The sequence below is a fragment of the Entelurus aequoreus genome, linkage group LG04 (genome assembly GCF_033978785.1).
Source record: "Entelurus aequoreus isolate RoL-2023_Sb linkage group LG04, RoL_Eaeq_v1.1, whole genome shotgun sequence".
Lineage (NCBI taxonomy): Eukaryota > Metazoa > Chordata > Actinopteri > Syngnathiformes > Syngnathidae > Entelurus > Entelurus aequoreus.
In genome coordinates, this window is record NC_084734.1 from 43,264,253 (window position 1) to 43,287,319 (window position 23,067).

Below are 23,067 nucleotides of genomic sequence, written 5' to 3' on the forward strand. Positions count from 1 at the left end.
CAAAACCAAACCTGACCCAGCAACACTCAGAACTGCCATAAACAGAGCAATTGACAGACACAAACACGACACAGAACAAACCAAAAGTAGTGAAACAAAAATGAATATTATCACCAACAGTATCAATATTAGTTACAATTTCAACATAGCAGTGATTAAAAATCCCTCATTGACATTATCATTAGACATTTATAAAATATATACTGTACATATATGTGTATACATATATGTATGTATATATGCATATATATATATATATATATATATATATATATATATATATATATATATATATATATATATATATATATATATATATATATATATATATATATATATATATATATATATATATATATATACTGTATATTAGGGCTGGGAATCTTTGAGTGTCCCACGATTCAATTCAATATTGTTTCTTGGATTCTTGGGGTCACGATTCGATTCAAAATCGTTTTTTTTTAAAATTAAACACTATTCTCGATTCAAAAACGATTTTTTCCCGATTCAAAACGATTCTCTATTCATTCAGTACATAGAATTTCAGCAGGATCTACCCCAGTCTGCTGACATGCAAGCGGAATAGTAGATTTTTGTAAAAAGCTTTTATAATTGTAAAGGACAATGTTTTATCAACTGATTGCAATAATGTAAATTTGTTTTAACTATTAATTGAACCAAAAATATGACTTATTTTATCTTTGTGAAAATATTGGACACAGTGTGTTGTCAAGCTTATGAGATGCGATGCAAGTGTAAGCCACTGTGACACTATTGTTAATTTTTTTAATTTTTTATAAATGTCTAATGATAATGTCAATGAGGGATTTTTAATCACTGCTATGTTGAAATTGTAACTAATATTGATACTGTTGTTGATAATATTCATTTTTCTTTCACTATTTTTGGTTTGTTCTGTGTCGTGTTTGTGTCCCTCTCAATTGCTCTGTTTATTGCAGTTCTGAGTGTTGCTGGGTCGGGTTTGGTTTTGGAATTGGATTGCATTGTTATGGTATTGCTGTGTATTGTTTTGTTGGATTGATTAATTAATTTAAAAAAAAAAAAATGTAAATAATAAAATAAAAATAAAAAAATCGAGTTTTTAAAATTGAGAATCGATTCTGAATCGCACAACGTGAGAATCGCGATTCGAATTCGAATCGATTTTTTCCCACACCCCTAATATATATATAGATATAGATATACTGTGTATATATATATATATATATATATATATATATATATATATATATATATATATATATATATATATATATATATATAGATATAGATATAGATTTAATTTACCGGTACAACATAAGGTACACAAGCCCACTCTCGGATTGATGCACAGTCGCATTCAAAATCCAGCGTTAATGTAACTGCATCTCGCAAGATTGTGTTATTATGCGCATACCATTATTAGATAAAAACATTAATTTATCCTACCTTTTTCTTGTTTTCTCTAACCAAATTGTAATGTCGCATTTGCGTTTTCTTTTTCGTTCGAGTTTAAAGGATAATTACTGTAGGAGCCTAAATGCTGTTTAAGTTAATTTACATTTTATGGAAGGTGCTTTATGTTTATTCAGCCAAAATGTGACTATTTACTGTATGTACATATTGCATGCTTAGAATAGTTAAAAGGAACACTTTATTTGTAATTATTACATTTGTCTAAATAATTTGATGAAGTAACTGTTTAATTGCATATATGGCGGAAGGATCTGTGTGGTAAGAGGGTTTGGACACAAGGTATTATGGGTAATGGCAGTCAGGTACGGGGAATCGAGCCACACAGTTTTTTGACCTTACTCTTACTTTTTCCAACTCTTTCTAACTGTAACAAACTCTCTTTATTTTGCCATTCTTTGTTCCCACATCGTTATTGTTTTACGTTTTTGAATGATTAAGTTCACAAGTAAACTATACAAAACGAAGAGGAGCGTCTGGAGTTTTGTTTGTTGTTGCGGCAGCAAAAGGAGCAGGAGAAAGTAGAGGAGCGTCAAGCTAAGGCTTCTTTAGGAATCCACATTTGAACTTGTACGTACTTGTCCATGTTGACACAATTCCCAGGTAAAATGTTGTGGACAAATAAACACAAAATAGATACCATGAAACGAAAAGGAATTACGCTGGAGGCTAAAGGCATCAGACGCAGAGAGAAGGGGCCTGGCAGAGATCATGTAGGCCCACAAAAAATGCCCAAATCAGTAATCTGCCAATCTGTGATGTCACAAATACCCCATTGTACAAAAAAAGACTGCAAAACAGAGGACCATGTTTTCAGAGGAATGAGCTGGGTCACAGAACCTATTAAACTCGTATCCCCGAGTTACCACTGTACTTAAGTATTGTATTTCCATTGACACTCCGCCAATTCAAAAAAACTTTTGGATTTTGTCAAATCAGGTAAAATTTGACCATGTGGGCGGCCTGAGCAATCACATTCAGTCACTGAAGGAGATGGTTGTGTTCCCACTCGTCTACCCAGAAGTCTTTGAAAGGTTCAAAATTCAGCCGCCAAGGTTAGTGCAACTTTTTTCTCGTGCTACATTGATATAAAACACTTAAAAGTCTGGTACTTATTGTGCTCCCTCTGGTCTTGCAGGGGGTGTTTGTTTTACGGCCCTCCGGGGACAGGAAAGACCTTGGTGGCTCGGGCTCTTGCCAACGAGTGTAGCCAGGGAGAACGCAAGATAGCATTCTTTATGAGGAAAGGTGCCGACTGCCTCAGCAAGTGGGTTGGCGAATCGGAGCGCCAGCTGCGCCTGCTCTTTGACCAGGTGACTTACAAAACCTTAGGATTGCTTGAATACCAATTCCTGAGTGCGCTAACTAAGAATTATGTTTATTAATCCTAATCAGGCCTACCTGATGAGGCCGTCCATCATCTTCTTTGACGAGATCGATGGTTTGGCACCAGTTCGCTCTAGTAGGCAAGATCAAATCCACAGGTAAGACAGAAACTATGGAAGAACAGTTAATTCATCTAAAAAGTTCAAATTCGTTTACAGTACATGCAATATTGTGCGATTTTCCACATAACACATTTGCATGATTATGGCCTTTCGTGGGCATCAAACTAGCTTAGGCTGGATCAACAGCACCTCTGCTGGTTGCAACTCAATACTGCACTGCTCTGCACACAACCGACCGAATTAATTGTTTGGCCATCTCACATTCTTACGAAAGCAGTAAAAAAATTAATACAATCCATCCATCTTCTTCCGCTTATCCGAGGTCGGGTCGCGGGGGCAGCAGCTTAAGCAGGGAAGCCCAGACTTCCCTCTCCCCAGCCACTTCGTCCAGCTCCTCCCGGGGGATCCCGAGGCGTTCCCAGGCCAGCCGGGAGACATAGTCTTCCCAACGTGTCCTGGGTCTTCCCCGTGGCCTCCTACTGGTTAGACGTGCCCTAAACACCTCCCTAGGGAGGCGTTCGGGTGGCATCCTGACCAGATGCCCGAACCACCTCATCTGGCTCCTCTCGATGTGGAGGAGCAGCGGCTTTACTTTGAGCTCCCCCCGGATGGCAGAGCTTCTCACCCTATCTCTAAGGGAGAGCCCCGCCACCCGGCGGAGGAAACTCATTTCGGCCGCTTGTACCTGTGATCTTGTCCTTTCGGTCATAACCCAAAGCTCATGACCATAGGTGAGGATGGGAACGTAGATCGACCGGTAAATTGAGAGCTTTGCCTTCCGGCTCAGCTCCTTCTTCACCACAACGGATCGATACAGCGTCCGCATTACTGAAGACGCCGCACCGATCCGCCTGTCGATCTCACGATCCACTCTTCCCTCACTCGTGAACAAGACTCCGAGGTACTTGAACTCCTCCACTTGGGGCAGGGTCTCCTCCGCAACCCGGAGATGGCACTCCACCCTTTTCCGGGCGAGAACCATGGATTCGGACTTGGAGGTGCTGATTCTCATCCCAGTCGCTTCACACTCAGCTGCGAACCGATCCAGCGAGAGCTGAAGATCCTGGCCAGATGAAGCCATCAGGACCACATCATCTGCAAAAAGCAGAGACCTAATCCTGCAGCCACCAAACCAGATCCCCTCAACGCCTTGACTGCGCCTAGAAATTCTGTCCATAAAAGTTATGAACAGAATCGGTGACAAAGGGCAGCCTTGGCGGAGTCCAACCCTCACTGGAAACGTGTCCGACTTACTGCCGGCAATGCGGACTAAACTCTGGCACTGATCGTACAGGGAGCGGACCGCCACAATCAGACAGTCCGATACCCCATACTCTCTGAGCACTCCCCACAGGACTTCCCGAGGGACACGGTCGAATGCCTTCTCCAAGTCCACAAAACACATGTAGACTGGTTGGGCAAACTCCCATGCACCCTCAAGGACCCTGCCGAGAGTATAGAGCTGGTCCACAGTTCCACGACCAGGACGAAAACCACACTGTTCCTCCTGAATCCGAGGTTCGACTATCCGGCGTAGCCTCCTCTCCAGCACACCTGAATAGACCTTACCGGGAAGGCTGAGGAGTGTGATCCCACGATAGTTAGAACACACCCTCCGGTTCCCCTTCTTAAAGAGAGGAACCACCACCCCGGTCTGCCAATCCAGAGGTACCGCCCCCGATGTCCACGCGATGCTGCAGAGTCTTGTCAACCAAGACAGCCCCACAGCATCCAGAGCCTTAAGGAACTCCGGGCGGATCTCATCCACCCCCGGGGCCTTGCCACCGAGGAGCTTTTTAACTACCTCAGCAACCTCAGCCCCAGAAATAGGAGAGCCCACCACAGATTCCCCAGGCACTGCTTCCTCATAGGAAGACGTGTTGGTGGGATTGAGGAGGTCTTCGAAGTATCCCTCCACCGATCCACAACATCCGCAGTCGAGGTCAGCAGAACACCATCCTCATCATACACGGTGTTGATAGTGCACTGCTTCCCCTTCCTGAGGCGGCGGATGGTGGTCCAGAATCGCTTCGAAGCCGTCCGGAAGTCGTTTTCCATGGCTTCCCCGAACTCCTCCCATGTCCGAGTTTTTGCCTCCGGGACCGCCGAAGCCGCACACCGCTTGGCCTGTCGGTACCTGTCCGCTGCCTCAGAAGTCCTAAATTAATACAAATAGGACTGAAATATCAAACAATGGCACAATATTTAGTGGCCAAAGTCTCAAATTTAGCTCAACGAGTACCACAATAATTATATTATTTACATAATCATTTGAATAGAACATTACATAGAGCAGGTTATAAATAGCATAGGTTAATAGGAATATATTATGAATAGAGTATATACAAATAAAACAAATGTGATCCTGTAGTGCAAATAGAATGCAAAAACAATGACAGCAAACCAAACAAAAGCCCAGTTCAGCACAGTTGGGACAAGAATGTAAGTTAAGTGTTCGGTTAAGTGGGATGGCGTGGCGAAGTTGGTAGAGTGGCCGTGCCAGCAATCGGAGGGTTGCTGGTTACTGGGGTTCAATCCCCACCTTCTACCATCCTAGTCACGTCCGTTGTGTCCTTGGGCAAGACACTTCACCCTTGCTCCTGATGGGTGCTGGTTAGCGCCTTGCATGGCAGCTCCCGCCATCAGTGTGTGAATGTGTGTGTGAATGGGTGAATGTGGAAATACTCTCAAAGCGCTTTGAGTACCTTGAAGGTAGAAAAGCGCTATACAAGTACAACCCATTTATCATTCTTTGCACAGGGATATGCTACCCTATCATAGCATTTGAGACACTTGTTAAGTGTGACACTCTTCTCTCAGCATTCCACATGATTATGGCGATTATGACATCATAGAAACCAAAAGAGATGCTTTTGTTTCTGTTTGAATTCCATTGATTGATTGATTGATTGATTGAGACTTTTATTAGTAGGTTGCACAGTGAAGTACATATTCCGTACAATTGACCACTAAATGGTAACACCCGAATAAGTTTTTCAACTTGTTTAAGTCGGGGTCCACTTAAATTGATTCATGATACAGATATATACTATCATATATACTATCATCATAATACAGTCATCACACAAGATAATCACATTGAATTATTTACATTATTTACAATCAGGGGTGTGGAGGGAGGGGGGGGGGTGGGGAGGGGGGATATGGACATCAAGTAGTGGACATAGAGAGAGAGAGAGAGAGAAAGAGAGAGAGAGAGAGAGAGAGAGAGAGAGAGAGAGAGATCAGAAGGCATAAGAAAAAGAAAAAGTATCTGCATTTGATTGTTTACATTTGATTATTAGCAATCCGGGGAGGGTGTTAGTTTAGGGTTGTAGCTGCCTGGAGGTGAACTTTTATTGCGGTGTGTTATGTAATTTATTATGCTATCCTTATTTTTGTATTGAATATACTCTATTATCAACCTACCCCTATCATCTAGTTCCATTGTGTCCACTCTGCTGGCCTTGATGGACGGCTTGGACAGCCGCGGCGAGATAGTGGTCATCGGTGCTACCAACAGACTTGACTCTATCGACCCGGCGCTACGGAGGCCCGGCCGCTTCGACCGGGAGTTTCTGTTTGACCTGCCCGACAAGACGGTGAGAGTTGTGGCCATGACAGCAATTTGGTTTTCCAAAAACCTGCCAGAAATGTCTTTCAACCACAGAATAACTATATAGGCAAGCACAATCAGACAAAGTAATGCATGCTAAATGTTGTGTTTTATAAAAGCAACATATATTATACATGCAGCCCTTGGGCTATTAAGAACCCAACCAATGTTGCAAAAGTGACATTAAAAAACATGGCTTCCCAGACCTATTTTTGACTGTTTGCATGTTACAATACTAAAACCTGCATAAAGCCAGCCTTGTCAGCACTACTCCAATGCTGCAAATGTGATGAAATATGATGAAAAAAGGGTTGCCCGTTCTTCACCATAGTGAGTGAGCACTTCGCTCTTAAACATCTGTTTGTCAAAGTGAGAGTTCTGTGCTGATGATGCAACACAAGAAGCTCACCTCCTGTCTTTGTGGGTGTCAGCTCGGAATAAGAGCTCCAAGTTTTATTAGTTATGAAACTTTTGTTTTCTTTTATTTAACATCCAAGGCATATTTCCTTTAAATGTGACAGCTACAAAAGACATTTTCAAACCACACTTTGTACTGTCATTACGTACAAGACTTGAGCCATCATTTTTGCTTGCTAGAGAATGTCTTCCCCTTTGTTTTTTCACCATCCCTTTCTTCAACAGGCCAGAAAGCGCATCTTGCAGATTCACACTCGGGACTGGAATCCCAAATTGTCCGAGCCGTTTGTTGACGAACTTGCAGAAAAATGTGTCGGTAAGACACCCCAACCTGCCTACTTAGCACATATATATATATATATATATATATATATATATATATATATATATATATATATATATATATATATATATATATATATATATTGTTCCTCCGAGAAATGTTTTTTTTTAACTTGAAAACAAATTTACGTGCTATATTTTAAGAATGGATGTATCATTTATAGTGTATTATTTACGTACTATTTTTTAACTTGAAAACAAATTTAAGTGCTATATTTTAAGAATATATATATCATTTATAGTGTATTATTTACGTACTATAGGAAGGTTGCATATTTACTTCTTCGTGGCTTAGCTCAAGCGTAGCATTAAAACAAGTGAGAAGTGAGTGTAGAGTTTGATCAGAAAATGCTGTATTGCTTTTCTGTTCTTGGGTGTTCCAGTCGTTCAATAGAGAGATAAGAAGGAGCTTTCATAGAGTCCCGAAAGAAGTGGTTCTTAAAGGTAATACAGTCAGGGGAAAAAACGAAAATGCGGAGAAGAAAATGGCTCTTAAAAATATCACTTTCATCATCTCGTGTAATACAAATTGGACCTCTTGTGTGTGCAGCGATCACTTTTTAAAATGTTTGTTCGAACATTTGATTTGTTTGAGAAACCATCTGTGATGCAATCAAGTTGTATTAGTAGTGTTTGATAGCAGAACTAAACCTAAAGAAAGGACAATAGGTTGCATTAGTTATTTTGTTTTTTTTGTGGTTGCTATGCCTAAATATAACTACGAATACTTGGTTGTGCAAATAAACTAACATCATGCTAAGTCGTAGTAATAAATATTGTAATTGTTGGTCCAATCCATCGTGTGTTTGTTGACCATTTTCTGAACAGAAACTAAAAGCTTAGTTGTTGTGCAGGAAATCCAAGTGCTTTATTCGACATGGATGACTACATTATAGCGTCTTTGGTGATATTTGTTAGCATCGAGAAAATATCCTTACTAGTTTTAATAAAATAGATGAGTATATCTCTCGTAGGCTCAACAGCATATACTGAATCTTAGAATAGAATAGAAAGTACTCTATTGATCCCTGGGGGAAATTCAGCCCCACAGTTCGCTCACAATAGACAATAATGATAATAAATAATATAATATATTTAATATATTATATATATAATATCTAAATAATATAAATATATTCTACACTTAAGTGCAGTCAAGGAACATATGCATTATACAGTCTGATGGCTGTCGGTATGAAGGACCTCCAGTGTTGTTCCGTGTTGCATTTTGAGAGTCTGAGCCTTCCCCTGAACGTGCTCATTCTCTCCGCAAGGTCCGAGTGTAGTGGGTGGGAGGTGTTGTCCATAATGGCTAGGAGCTTTGCTAGACTTCTCCTCTCTGACACCACCGCCAGAGAGTCTAGCTCCACTCCCACCACGTTACTGGCCTTCTCTACCAACTTGTCCAGCCTGTTTGCGTCCCTCGCTCTCAGCCAGCCGCCCCAGCAGGCCACGGCGTACAAGAAGGCGCCCGCTACCACCGACTCGTAGAACATCTTCATCATCTTTGTACAGACGTTGAAGGATCCTAGCCTCCTGAGGAAGTAGAGGCAGCTCTGTCCCTTCTTGTGCCTCAGCGTGTTTTGACCCATTCAGCTTGTTGTCGATGTGTACTCCGAGGTATTTATAATCCTCAACCATGTCCACATCGACCCCCCTGATGGAAACAGGGGTCGCCGGAGTACTCCTCCTCCTTCCCAGGTCCACAACCAGCTCCTTGGTCTTCGTCACATTAAGCTGGAGGTGGTTCTTTCCACACCATGTGACAAAGTCCTCCACCACCAGTGCCCTGTATTCCTCATCATCACCATCCTCAATACACCCCACTATCGCAGAGTCATGAGAAAACTTCTGAAGGTGGCAGGACTCTGAGTGATAGTGGAAATCGGTGGTGTAGATGGTGAAGAGGAAGGGGGAGAGAACTGTGCCCTGCGGGGCCCCGGTGTTGCTGACCAGCCTGTCAGACACACAGTCCTGCAGTCGCAAGTACTGTGGTCTGTCAGTCAGGTAATCAACAACCCAGGACACCAAGGGGGCCTCCACCTGCATCGTCTCCAACTTCACACCCAGCAGCCCAGGCCGTATGGTATCAAAAGCACTGGAGAAGTCAAAAAACATGATCCTCACACTGCTCGCAGGCTTTTCTAGGTGGGTGTGGGCTCGGTTCAGCAGGTAGATGACTGCGTCCTCCACTCCCAGTCGGGAGTGGAGTGGGTCCAGGTGGGGCTTGACTGTAGGGCAGAGTTGTTCCAGGACCAACCTCTCCATGGTCTTCATGATATGGGAGGTTAGCGCCACCGGCCTGTAGTCCTTCGACGTGCTGGGTCGCGTGCACTTGGGGATGGGGACCACGCATGAGGTTTTCCACAGTGTGGGGACTTTCTGCAGCCTAAAGCTCATTTTTTGAGTTTGAGTTTATTTCAAACATGCAAGCATACAACATGTGTGCTGGAGCACACCACACAGCTGTGGGGCGCAGGCTTTGAGCACCCAGGGGCTCACACCGTCAGGACCCGCGGCCTTGCCTGTGTGTAACTTATTTAGCTGTGCATTCACCTGTTCTGCAGACAGACACACTGGGGGGGTCTCAAATGATTGGGGGAGGGGGGGTTTATCAAGCTGAGGGTGAGGTGTTAAGTGGGGGGAGGTAGTCATTGGAGTTGGGGGGCTGTGAGGAGGGGAAGTGGGGATGGATTGGTTCACTGAAGTTGTCAGGAAGCCGGCTGGCATGTCTCGAGGGGGGCAGGAGCTTGTCGGAGCCACTGTGTCAAACCTTTTAAAGAACTGGTTTAGCTCATTGGCCCTCTCTTTGTCTCCGTCCACCCCCTACCCCTCGACGGTTTGAGGCCGGTGATGGTCTGCATACCTCTCCAAACCGCCTTCATGTTGTTGTCCTTCAGCTTCCTTTCCAGCTTCCTCCTGCAGTTCTCCTTGGCCTCCCTGAGTTTGGTCTTCAGCAGCCCCTAAACTCTTTTCACCTCCTCCCTGTTACCAGCATTGAATGCCCTCTTCTTCTCATTCAGTAGGGCTTTGATGTCCTTGGTCACCCATGGCTTGTTGTTTGGGTAGCAGGTGACCGTCCTTGATGGGACATTTGAGTCAACACAGAAGTTGATATAGTCTGTGATGCACTCTGTGAGCCCGTCAATGTCCTCTCCATGAGGCTCCATGAGCACCTGCCAGTCAGTTACCTCAAAACAGCCCTGTAGTGTCTCTTGGACCCCCTCTGACCAATTTCTCACTGTTTTTTTGGTCACAGGCTGTCTTTTGACCAGAGGCACATAACAGGGATTGAGGTAAACAAGGTTGTGGTCTGACCGGCCCAGCTCTGGTAGCGGTATGTAGCTATACACATCCTTGATGTTTGCGTACAGCAGGTCCAGAATCTTATTTCCTCTGGTGTGGCAGCTGACATACTGAGTGAAGTTGGGTAGTGATTTGTCCATAGTAACATGGTTAAAATCCCCCGAGATTAGGATGAGAGCTTTCGGGTGCTTGGTTTGTAGTCTGGCTATCGAGCAGTGGATGACGTCACTGGCAGCTGCAGCGTTAGCAGAAGGGGGGATGTATACTGCCATCATGATAACATGCGGAATCTCCCTGGGCAAATAATGTGGTCTGAGTCCTACAGCTAACATCTCTATATTCGGGTCACAGTGGTGCTCTTTTATTGTGATATGACCGGGATGACAATATTTCTTATTAATAAACAAAGCAAGCCCCCCTCCTTTATCGCTTGCCGTTGGTTCGGTCCCGGTCAGCGCGCACCGTTTGAAACCCGTTTATTGAGACGTTACTATCTGGAACATCGTCGTGCAGCCACGTCTCAGTAAAACACATTAGGCTACACTCACAATATTCTTTCTGACTAGCGGCAAGCACCGAAAAACTCATCCATTTTATTTGCCAGAGACGGCACGTTACCCATGACGACGGAAGGAAGATATGGTTTATATCTCCTTCTCTCCCTCCTCGCTTCAGCCCTCTTATGTCTCGAGCATCTCCCTCTCCCTCGACAGCCACGAGCACCTCCATAAGTCCTTTTTAGCTCCTCCGGGATCTGTTTAGTTAGCGCCGGTTCCGTTAGCTGGATGCTAATAACTGGTGTCGCTAACAACTGTTCCCTGGTGTAGATAAAAGAGTTTCTCCACTGTTGTCCGTCTGAGCTCTTCAGTAGCGTCCCCACCGTCAGTAGGATGAACAAAACACTTCTAAACTGCATGTTTAGAAGGGCACGACTAGATAGAAAGTAAATGTAAAAATATAAAAAAGTACAAAGCGAACAAAGAACAAAAACAGAAGACAATGACGGAGCGAACTGCAGCAGCGGCCGTCTAGATTGACGCATGCGCACAATATGATATGGCTAGCAAACATTGCTGAACAAATAGGACATACACAACTAAAAAGAGACAAAATAAAAACAACCGCAGACATGAATTGTAGATGAGACTAATATTTGTAGCAGGAAATTAACTTCAAACAAACTTATCGATCCTTTTTCTCATTAGCGTCACGATCACAGCAGCACTGCACTCGTTATGTCAATCAAATACAGTAGTTAACAAATAAATCCATCTTTGTCTTTCACGGATTGATGTTTAATTTGTGGACCCCTCAGATGTAAAGACATGATGTGCCTCCAATCTTTACTTCTCTAAATACCGTAAGTGTCAAGTGAAGTGAGGTAGCAGTATTATCTTAGTGATGATACATGGTTTAATTAAAAAAAAAAATCTTAAGAGTATAAAAATCCACTCTATTCCATTTTAAAAACATTTTCATGATCGATTATATATTTGCCTATAAACCTTTCAAAATAAGCCTAAATCTACACAGATTTAAGTGAAAAGTTGAAGAGAAAGGTATTTTAAGCTAATTAGTGTATTTCTTGTAAACTACCCTAAATCTTTTGACATTACTACTGACAATAATGTCTAACTGTACACCGTGTACGTCTTTGAACCTCCGTTTGGACATCACTGTGTGGAGTGTGCATTTGTCCCCATGCGTGTGTGGTTTTCTCCGGGCACTCCAGTTTCCTCCACATTCCAAAAAATATGTATGTTAGTTTCATTGGACACTGAAAATTGTCATTAAATATTAATGTTAGTGTGAAGGATTGTTTATATTCAGTATATGTGCCCTGCGATTGGCCATGCTAATTTGATTTTTGTATGTTAGCATTAAGCTAGCGGCATTAGAGCTCAACCTTCATCCTGCAAGATTGTATTGCTTTTTTCAGTTTATTCCAAATTGTATTATTAATCTAATGTGATTCCAACATGTATGTGCGCTTCATGTGTATATATAATGTACTTTCTTTAGTGTGTTTAGTTTTACAGTGACCTCTTTGTTAATAATATCAACAAAACACCTAAAGTAATTTTTTTCAATTCTAACAAAGGACTGTTTACGAATTTGGCAAACTAAATTGCAACATTCAGGGAGGGCAGAATAAAGTGTAGCCTGTGTTACCTTTTACAAAAAGCAGCAATTGAAACTACATTGAACAAAGAGCACAGTCTACTGGTTTAAATGTAACTTAGATATTGGGTTTCACTATGTAAAGCGCTTTGAGTCACTAGAGAAAAGCGCTATATAAATATAATTCACTTCACTTCACTACCAAGTCAAAATTCCTTGTGTTAAAACTGATTGTGATTTCGATTCTGGAGAAATGTTTTAAAATATTATTAATGGTATTAATATTAACTAATAACCCTTATATTTGTTTTTAAATATACACAAAACATTTGTTTAGCCTTTTTAAAGAAAATATATGTATAATTGCAAATCAAAATGATCATGTCATATATGATGCCATATTGATAGTGGCGGGCCGTGCGTTTCCCATCTAAGCCTTCAGTGATGTCCGACTTCCATGATTACCTTTCAAAACACCATAATTTATGCCACCACATGACCATTGCTGGAGAAATACTATACAGAAACACATTTACACACTACTGCACATTGTACAAAACGGGTTATTTTCTGGCGCATTTAAAAATCAATAAACCCGCATCAGCAATCAAAACATATCTTATGTAGTACTGTCAAAATTTAAATTGCAAAAAACATTTTAAACATGAAAAAATAAAGAAATAAAATATCTGAACTCACATTTCATCGACAGCTGAGCTAGCTTCCGGGGTTGGCCGAGATGTTCTCACAAGATGTAGTTTCTCTTTAAATATCCTTCTTGAAAATGGCTCTGCAAATATATGTTGTCTTGTCCAATCATAAAAGATGCAGATGAGGCGTGTTGGCTGAGTTCTTAAAGTTTACTCCACACCGGCATGTCTACATTCAACAACCTAAACGGGGCTACTGCGCATGCTCTCCAATACGGTGGCATGCTGGGTTATGGAGTTGTTATGTTACCTGGCTCATACATCACTATATATCTACCTTAGGCCATCTAGAAGGCCTTGCTGACAACAACGCGTGATCTGATTGGCTATTGCAACTGTCTATCACTGTATGTCCCCATTCACTTACAGCGCACAGACGCCCGCATTGCTGAATCTGAAGGCTCGAGGCAGATTTGGTACAGCATGGCAACATAAGATAGCTGAATTCTGATTGGATAAAAAATTCTATAAACTAAAAACAACAGCGCTGGAAGGAGCATAATATGACATGAAGAGAATATGAATACTTTAAGATATTTAGGGAAAGTAAATTAAAAAAATACTTTCATCTTTAATTATGATCATGATTTCTGGTTATGTTAGGCCAGCAGAGAAAGCCTTGCTGGCCCTGACGGCCCACCACTGCATATTGACTAAGCTCTTAGCCACGCCCCCACCACCATGTATATAGTGGCAATCCCGGGAAAACCCTGAAATGTACGTATGTACACATATATAGATACACACCAATATGTGTGTGTGTGTGTGTGTGTGTGTGTATATATAATTATCTATATGTGTACAGTATGTACATGCATCTTCACGACATGATAGTATTGAAAGCGCTATCATTGGCTAAATGTATATTATTTTTATCGTATACCTATATTGCACACCCTTAACAGTGATTTGATACAACATTTGATATATTATAAGTGTAAAACATAATAAACCAAAATTATAATAATATTACTGTTATTTTGTAATCAACAATATCTTTCAATGTTTCTATTTGGTGGGACAAGTTTTTTTTAAAGTTTACTGCGTTGCTGTCCAGGTTACTGTGGTGCCGACATCAAAGCACTTTGCACAGAGGCGGCCCTGGTGGCACTGCGCCGCCGCTACCCTCAGATATATGGCAGCAGTGTCAAGTTGCAGTTGGATGTGGCCTCCATCGTGCTGGGCCCGGGCGACTTCAGCAGGGCCATGAAATCCATCGTCCCGGCCTCCCAGAGGGCCCTGGCTCCCTCTGGCCGAGCGCTGTCACCCATCCTGAGGCCCCTACTGGCCGGCTCCTTCTCCTTGGTGCTCAAAGCTCTCGTCCGAGTCTTCCCTCACGTTCAGTGTAACTACAGGGACACACATGGTAAAGATTCCTACTTCACTTTAAACATATCTTCCCTATGTGATTCAGGAGGCAATGGGGGTGCTGGATCCTTACTAGCTGACGTGAGGCAAGCTACAATGTGCTAACAGCTTGATCAGCTTGTCAACAGCCATGAAGTTAAATTATTTGTCGACTCACAGATGGCAAGAACCCCAACTCAATGTTGGTGGTAGTTCCTCCCCCCCTTCTCCAGCCGTTTTAATTTGTCACGTACGTTTTCCTCGCTTGGCATTTTTTAAAATCACTTTTTCAACACGCTTACTCCCTTTCACCAGTCAGAGGTTTGTTTACACCAGAGATGTCCAAAGTTTACACAGTGCAGCTCCAAAAATCTTTATTTTGATAGCCCATTAATGCATTCACTTGTTTAAAGCATACTTAATACAACACAGAATGCAGAGGCCCACACAATCCTTATTTGGTTTGGCACCTACCTCCATGTTTGTGTCTGAATTTTCCTGTTGAGATGTATTATTTGTATAGTTATTAAAGCTCTGAATTTGTCAGTGTTAGGCGATGACAATCAGCTGCTTGAAGACAACTTGTACAGCAATGACGATAATGAGGACGTTTCCATCTACGAAAACCAGCCTGCTGCATCCCCGACGAGTTTGTTGTCCTCTGCAATGCACAGACCCTTCATTCATTGCACCTTGTGAGTTATCTACTATTCCATTCTACATACAAACCGCATCTTCTGCTTTTAGTTCCAATTGCTTGTAGATAGAGAGATAGATAGTACTTTATTGATTCCTTCAGGAGAGTCCCCTCAGGAAAATTAAACAGACGTGTGATTTATTCGCGGAAGTGAAAAACAGTGGTGTTCAACCGAGCCAAGGTTGCTGTTGTGTAGCAAGCAGTGCACAAACTGTCTGAGAATACAATAGGCCTTGGCCTTCCTGCAAAAAGAAGATACAAAAAAAAAATCAAACCATGCAATGTAATCTATCTCTATACTTTATCCAAAAAAATGTGTCGAGTTTATATCAAGGATTATCCGTTGGTCGCGTTTCCAGACATGTCGAATTATTGTGCTCCAGACATCATTCTGCACAACAAAACAAATTAAAACTTGGAAAAGTATGGAGGTCTACAACTTATTTGTGTGTGGCTGGGTCAAGGACGTAGGTATCAAGACTCTCCTGGATATATACGCATAATTTTTGCGCTCGGGAAAGGTTGTATTTCATGATTTAACTTTGCATCTACAGCCATGTTTGTTGCATGCGCCATTTAAGAGTATGCATGTTTTTTCCCGTCTTTATGAAAATATAACTATAGATGTCAACATTGTGTATATGCTGAAAGCTTCATTAATGATTGCTGCCTTTGTTAAAAGTTTAACTCGTTTATTTTGGCTCACATTTGATTTATTTTATTTTGACTCACTGAGTTGGTGCTTTACGAAACACTCGTAGCAAAAATGTGTTTTAAGAAATACAAATATTATCAAGATAATACTTAAATGGGAAACACTAAACGTTAAAAGTCTAATAGGCAAACCTTTAACGAGGTGATCACTGCAAACTCATGCATTCTTCGACTCTGCTCCGTTAGACTGGAGTGCGTGTTACTTTTCTTGTCTTTTTGTAAAATCTTTGTCTTCCGCCCTTCTTGATTACCTCTCGAGAAACGTTTATCCTTTTCGCGATTTGAAAGTTTCGTACAGCCAAAAACAAAGGAAATCATAGGCCATTTTTCTTTGAGAAAGGCTAAATGACTCCTAGTACCCAATGAGAACAGACGCTGGCTTGACCACTACGCGTATTCACTGTGCCAGACGTGAGCCGGATGTGACATCATATGCAGCCAAGCAATTAATTGGTCAGTTTTGCTCACCGTTGCAGCTCCGCCCTCCAACAGCCCACAGCATACCGGCCCCGTCTGCTCCTGGCTGGGTCCCCGGGCTCAGGACAAAGCTCCCACCTTGCACCCGCCTTGCTACATCACCTTGACAAGCTGCCGGTGCACCGCCTTGACCTGCCTACTCTCTACTCCATCAGCGCCAAGACGCCAGAGGAGTCATGTGCTCAGGTAACGTACAAAAAAAGGTTCACAACAACATCTAGCTCTTTAACCTCCTGAAATATGCACCTTCAGGTTTTCCGGGAGGCCTGCCGTAGCGTTCCCAGCGTGGTGTTTGTGCCGCATATCTCCGAATGGTGGGAGACAGTGAGTGATACTATGAAGAGCACCTTCCTCACCTTGCTACAGGATGTGCCCTCCTTCTGCCCTGTCCTCATCCTCGCCACGGCAGAGACCTCCTACTCACAACTGTCTGAAGAGGTGAGACCTTTCTTTCATTTAATCCCACTCTCCTGCATTTCCAGCTATCTTGTGTCCTGGCTTTACCATCCTTGCTGCTGGATTTATTCTTCTACCACTGAGAGTCATGCAGTCAGGACCACCCATTGGGGGTTACCTTGTAAGGGCTGGATTGCTTTAGTGTGTGGGGAGACGGAGATAGTTGGGAAGCAGAAAAGAAAAAGATCCTATAATAAGTATGATGTTTTTTTGTCTAGAAAAAAAGGTGTTTTAATTAGTTCCAAGGTCTGTCAAATATCTATTTGCGCCTGAATGAAAGTTTCCATACTTTGACATTAATTAATATGGCACACTCTTTTGTGTATTCACCCAGAGTCAGGTGTACCATTACACAATTCTGAGGTACACATTATCCATCCCACTGCATGTTAGCACCCTGCAGACTATATCATGATGAAAAACAGCGAGGGATGATCACTAATCGTGTGCTACAAGGACTGCACTGTTAGATACTTCCCCCCAATTTTATTCTTTAAAACATTTTTTTTTTTCCCTAATTTTCCTTATCTGAGAAGAGAGCACTGATTCCAGCAAGCCCAAAATGTGAATCAGAGAGGGAACATTCAAGTCAGAGATAAGAAGGATTGATGTGAGACAGAAGAACGAATGGCTTATAAAGTGGAAAAGACCTGCCAGGTCAGCAAAAAAGGGTCTTACCAGCAGGTGTGGCCTTGAACTCCCATCACCGTGCTGAAGTGAAGCGAAGCAACGCTTTTCTCTTATAAAGTATTATTGTCATCATGCCTGCAGGTGAGGAGTATGTTCCATAAGGCATACGGTGAGGTGATTACCCTACATCCACCAGGGGAAGAAGAAAGGAGAAGCTTTTTTTCCGACCTGCTTCTGGTCCAAGCATCCAGAGCCCCACCACGCGCTAAGAATACAGGTATGTATGGACCGCAAGATTGGCCTTTATAACAACAAGGAATGAGAATGGAAGAAAATGTACATTATTTTAGCAGCTTTGCTCAAGTGTACATTGGAACCTAAAAGGGATGTAACAAAATTAACATTTCATTTTACGGTTATCGTTATTATAATGGTATTGTTGGATTTGCTCATAAAGTACTTCTATATATATATATATATATATATATATACACCGGTGTGTGTGTGTGTGTGTGTGTGTGTGTGTGTGTATATATATATATACCGGTATATATATTTATAACTAACAAACATATTTTTTTTACCAAGATTTATTCAAAAAATCACATCGACACAATATACTTGGCAAAATAAACATTAAATATTGTTCTTAGTTCTTAAGAGCCTTGTCTATCTTGCCTTTGTATTTGTAAAGGTTGTATTTTAATTATAAAAGCAAAACAAGGATTGCATGTCAGATTTATGTGACGTCACAAGTGTTCACTTTCTGTTGTTAACGCCTCCGTGTCATATCTTCCGAGTATAGATCTAATAACTCACATCCTATATGTTCAATGTGCACAAATGTATTAAGCCTGGTGTAAAATCTTGCGTCACGTAACCTGCAACGCCATCTTGTCCCCCAACCCCACGTCGCTTCTTGCAAGGCTTACGTGCACCTCCCAAAAACCAGAGGTCCGCGTTGCAGAACGCAGAGCTGTGATTGGTCAGTTTTTGCCAAAGAGGGTCCCTGAAAACAGGCGAGCAGACTTTGTGCTTGAAATGCACAAATTATTGTATGAAATGAAACAACAGTGATTAAATATTTGCATGACAACTGATATTGTGTACTTAATATCTAGGTGCGCTCTAAAAATAATTACTGAATGTGTCGTTTCTCAGCTTGTGTTGTTGTTGCGTCCAGGAGTCACAAAGTACAACACTTTTTAACTTTTACTGCCAATGTTGTGCTAACGACAGGTTCATTCCTGAATCATGACACATATTCCTTCTCGTGCTTACTCGTCTTTTTATTTGTTTTGTTTTTAACACACTTCTCATTCTTCGTCAATCTTTCAGGCAGGGTGCATTTACAATCGTGAACTTTGAACATGACCACACAGATTAGCACCAGCATGTTGTTACCTTACACTAGTTATTTAAAAAAAATGTACATTTAAAATTACATAATAGCTCTTTCTGGTCCCTTGGCCCGAATGGCCGAATAGCATTGCAAATAATAATAGCGTCCTCTGCCGCGACTTGTTCAGAAGTTGCACAGTCAATCTCCACAAACTTATTTTCCTCTGATTTATGATTCCCGAGCGCGGCCACCGCTGCTGCTCACTGCTCCCTTCACCTCCCATGGATGGGTCAAATGCAGAGGATAATTTCACCACACCTAGTGTGTGTGTGACTATCGTTGGGACTTTAACTTTAACTTTATAAGAAACGTCCATTAAAAGTAAATTGATGATTCTGAATGATTAGTTCCAGTACGACAAAGATGTCGATGTTGTGGTGGTCTATCGTCACTCTTCACAAGAAGGAAATACAGTATCTAGTCAACGACAGCTGCAGTTGCTTATCTAGAGACACTGCCCCTTAGTGTTTTGGAAGAGAATTACAAGTGTGGCGCCACCCCCCACAGAAGAACTATTAATCAAACAAGACCCCGTTAGAGGGGATGTAAGCTACGTGGCGTGACAGTATACTCCAGCCTTTAGTTGTTCAGACAGCAATGTGTTTATACATGCTTGGATTGTGGTTTGAAGTTTGTAATAAGGGAAATATGTTCTCTTGTATTCATGTTAGCATTTTGGCTAGCTAGATATTAGCATACTAGTTTGCTTCATGTGTAGATGAGCAGTATCATTGGTCCGAGAGTTTATTGAAGTACAGTTATCCATCACGGTTTTACGATCATTTTAATTTTAAACGGTAATACTAACCGACGAGAGTTTTACACCATGGTTTATCATTACTATCGTTACATTACTAGAACTTAAAAAAATGTAATACAATTTCATCAAAGGAAAAAAAAGGAAATTAAGTAATCTGTTCACGGCAGGGAACACTTTAACCTAATGTGAGGGCCTTGGTGTTTAATGTTTTAGATAATTAAGAACATATGATAAACAAATTGTTTGATATTTACATTTTAGTGAAATATAACAATCAACAAAGTACATGATTTTGGTAGACTAACTGCTTAATATTCTATATGCCCTGAATGGGGATCAAACCCTGCCTCTCTGCTTCAAAAGCGCTGATATTCGATAAGTCACTTAGCCAACGAATAATGAAAATTATTACCAGCATCGGTAAATCACCATGTGGATGCTTGAAGAGCATTCACGCTTTTCATTGGTTTCAGCAGCTGCGCACGTTTGTGCCATAGCGGAATGAAAATGAAGGTGAATTTGGGCTGCATTAGTCCATCTGCGCGGGAGCATTTCAGGGTTTTGGGGAACGAGCGGGAGGTTGCCTAGAGAGTGGCGAGGCTTGGGGGTGTGTTCCGAGATTAAAATCCATGCCTGTTGGCTAGGACTGGACAATTGAACACATTTTGATTTCGATTTTGATTATGGCTTCTCACGATCATGAAAACATAATTGAAAAAAACGATTAATCATCAGAGATCATCATAGTTACTACTTTTTATTTGACACAGCATTAATTAATAATCACTAAACCCAACAAAAAAAGTAAGGATTTTTCCGTGTTGAAGTAACCACGGACGGAGTCACATAATTGGCCAAAAAAACAGAATCCCCTGACAAACTCAAAACAATATCAGGGAAATTGACATACATGTGAGGAGAAGTAACATTTGTTTGAGTAAATAATGTGTCCGGGAACGCTCATTCAGCCCCGAAACGCGTCCTTAACTAAACAATGTCAAGACGGCCTTTTGAAACCGCGACTAAACCCGCAAAGTTAAAGCGAGCAAGAACAATCCATACACACACAAAGACATCTCATCTGCTTGTGTTGTTGTGAATGACGACATCGCTTTAACATTATTGTACAAACAGGGGGACAGCAGCTGCAACTACTCTTTTTTATTTTTTATTTATTTTTTATTTACAGCCTCAAATCCTTTCTTTATGCGTCAAGCTGAGAACAACAGCACAGCACACATCCTTCACAATAATAGCCCGGTGCGCCACATTTGGTCTGACTACGCTAACAAAGGTTTAAAAAAGTACCTTACACAAGCATAATATACTTAAAGCACTTGTTGATACATTTATACAACAATATTGTATAAATGTATGAATGAATGCCATCCATCCATTTTCTACCGCTTATCCCTTTCGGGGTCGCGGGGGGTGCTGGAGCCTATCTCAGCTGCATTCGGGCGTAAGGCGGGGTACACCCTGGACAAGTCGCCACCTCATCGCAGGGCCAACACAGATAGACAGACAACATTCACACTCACATTCACACACTCTTTGACTTAAAATGCTGTTTAAAATTGTCCAAAGATGTATTGCGCTAATAAATGTGAGGATTTTTGCATTTAATTATAAAACGTTTCATTGAATTTTATTTGGTACAAAAAGCACACACTTTATGGTGTTAAAATAAGAGTAAAAGGTAAAAAACAAAATTAAAAACAATTAAAACAGAAAAATAATAAATATATATATATTTTTATATTGCTTTTACATTTTTTTGTTATTACTATTATTAGTTACTAATTTAAATATGTTTTTTAAACTATATTTAATGTTAAGTTTTGGTGGGACAATAAATACTAGTTTAAAATTTTTAATGAATGATTGTGTAATTAATCTTAATTATAATATCAATCAAAATAATTGGGATTATTATTTTTTCCATAATCGTCCAGCCCCACTGTTGGCAATCCGTGGGTCACTCTGCTGGAGGGTACGGCACTGATGTAGTAATGTATTTATTTTCTCGTAATATTTTTGGAAGCGACAGACGGCCAGCTGAGCTACTATTAGTCTCTGTTCTCACTCATTAATTCTCACTCTCAAGAGTCCACTGTCATTTGGCTGCCCCTTGGTGGTTGGCTGACCTTTGTCAAACTGTTTGCTCTGATATGCAGTGTAGCCTGCTTTTTTAAAATGTTAATATCGCCAAAAATTACGCTTGTTTACGGTAATTTTAGCTACCAAAATCGTGATCACAATTAAGATGTGATTAATAGTGCAGCCCTATGGTGAATTTTCTTGTCCTCAAGTGTCTTTGAAGCTTACTGGTAGGGCGGCGAGGCGGGGCCGCTAGCCCGCTAGCATCACAGAGTGCAACAAGTTAGCCCGTGCAACACATGTAGTAGCGAAAATGGACAAAATGATAGCAAAACCAAATGCCATGGCACCAGTGTGAGCATATTTTAGTTTTAACCTTTGGAACAAAAGGGCCGCCTTTACCCCAGATTATATTTTTCAATTCCTCTATTTATTTTTATTTTTTTAACCTTGCTGGGATCTTTAATATATCCCAGCATATACAAAATATTTCAGGGATACAAATCTTGCACGATAAACTGGGCTTTACTGTTCTGCAGCTTCTTGGGGGGGGGGGCGTGGCTTGGTTGGTAGAGCGGACGTGCCAGCAACTTGAGTGTTCCAGGTTTGATCCCCGCCTCCGCCATCCTAGTCACTTCCGTTGTGTCCTTGGGCAAGACTCTTTACTCTTCTGCTCCCAGTGCCACCCACACTGGTTTAAATGTAACTTTGATATTGGGTTTCACTATGTAAAAGTGCTTTTAGTCACTAGAGAAAAGCGCTAAATAAATATAATTCACTTCACAAATTCACACTTGTGTGGAACACACTATTGTCTATTTTCTTTGTGTGTCCTTCCTATATAATTATACTCTATTGTCTCTCTCTCTCAATCACACAAACATGCTTCTACTCTAATGGACTGTTTCCATATCAATATTTTAATTCACAGACACTTCGTGAAGTACTATGAGCTAGCAGCTGCCGCCCATTTTTATGAAATGTTTACGGTATTCTGCTTAAAGTAACGATTCCAATAGTTGTGACATGTAGAGGACTGGGATGTTTGTTA

The 23,067-nt window shown here is 41.4% G+C and overlaps 1 protein-coding gene across 4 annotated transcripts in view; it reads left to right on the forward strand.

Annotated features, from left to right (window-relative positions):
• The window catches only part of atad2b (ATPase family AAA domain containing 2B), a 152,732-nt gene that overhangs the window by 44,784 nt on the left and 84,881 nt on the right, over positions 1–23,067 (forward strand). For all 4 annotated transcript variants that reach the window (XM_062044939.1, XM_062044940.1, XM_062044942.1 and 1 more), the window contains exons 11-20: positions 2,413–2,528; positions 2,612–2,786; positions 2,869–2,957; positions 6,364–6,523; positions 7,180–7,270; positions 14,491–14,799; positions 15,328–15,475; positions 16,668–16,854; positions 16,921–17,106; positions 17,896–18,031. In XM_062044939.1, coding sequence (XP_061900923.1) covers positions 2,413–2,528; positions 2,612–2,786; positions 2,869–2,957; positions 6,364–6,523; positions 7,180–7,270; positions 14,491–14,799; positions 15,328–15,475; positions 16,668–16,854; positions 16,921–17,106; positions 17,896–18,031 — 1,597 coding nt within the window. The remainder of the gene's footprint in view (positions 1–2,412; positions 2,529–2,611; positions 2,787–2,868; positions 2,958–6,363; positions 6,524–7,179; positions 7,271–14,490; positions 14,800–15,327; positions 15,476–16,667; positions 16,855–16,920; positions 17,107–17,895; positions 18,032–23,067) is intronic.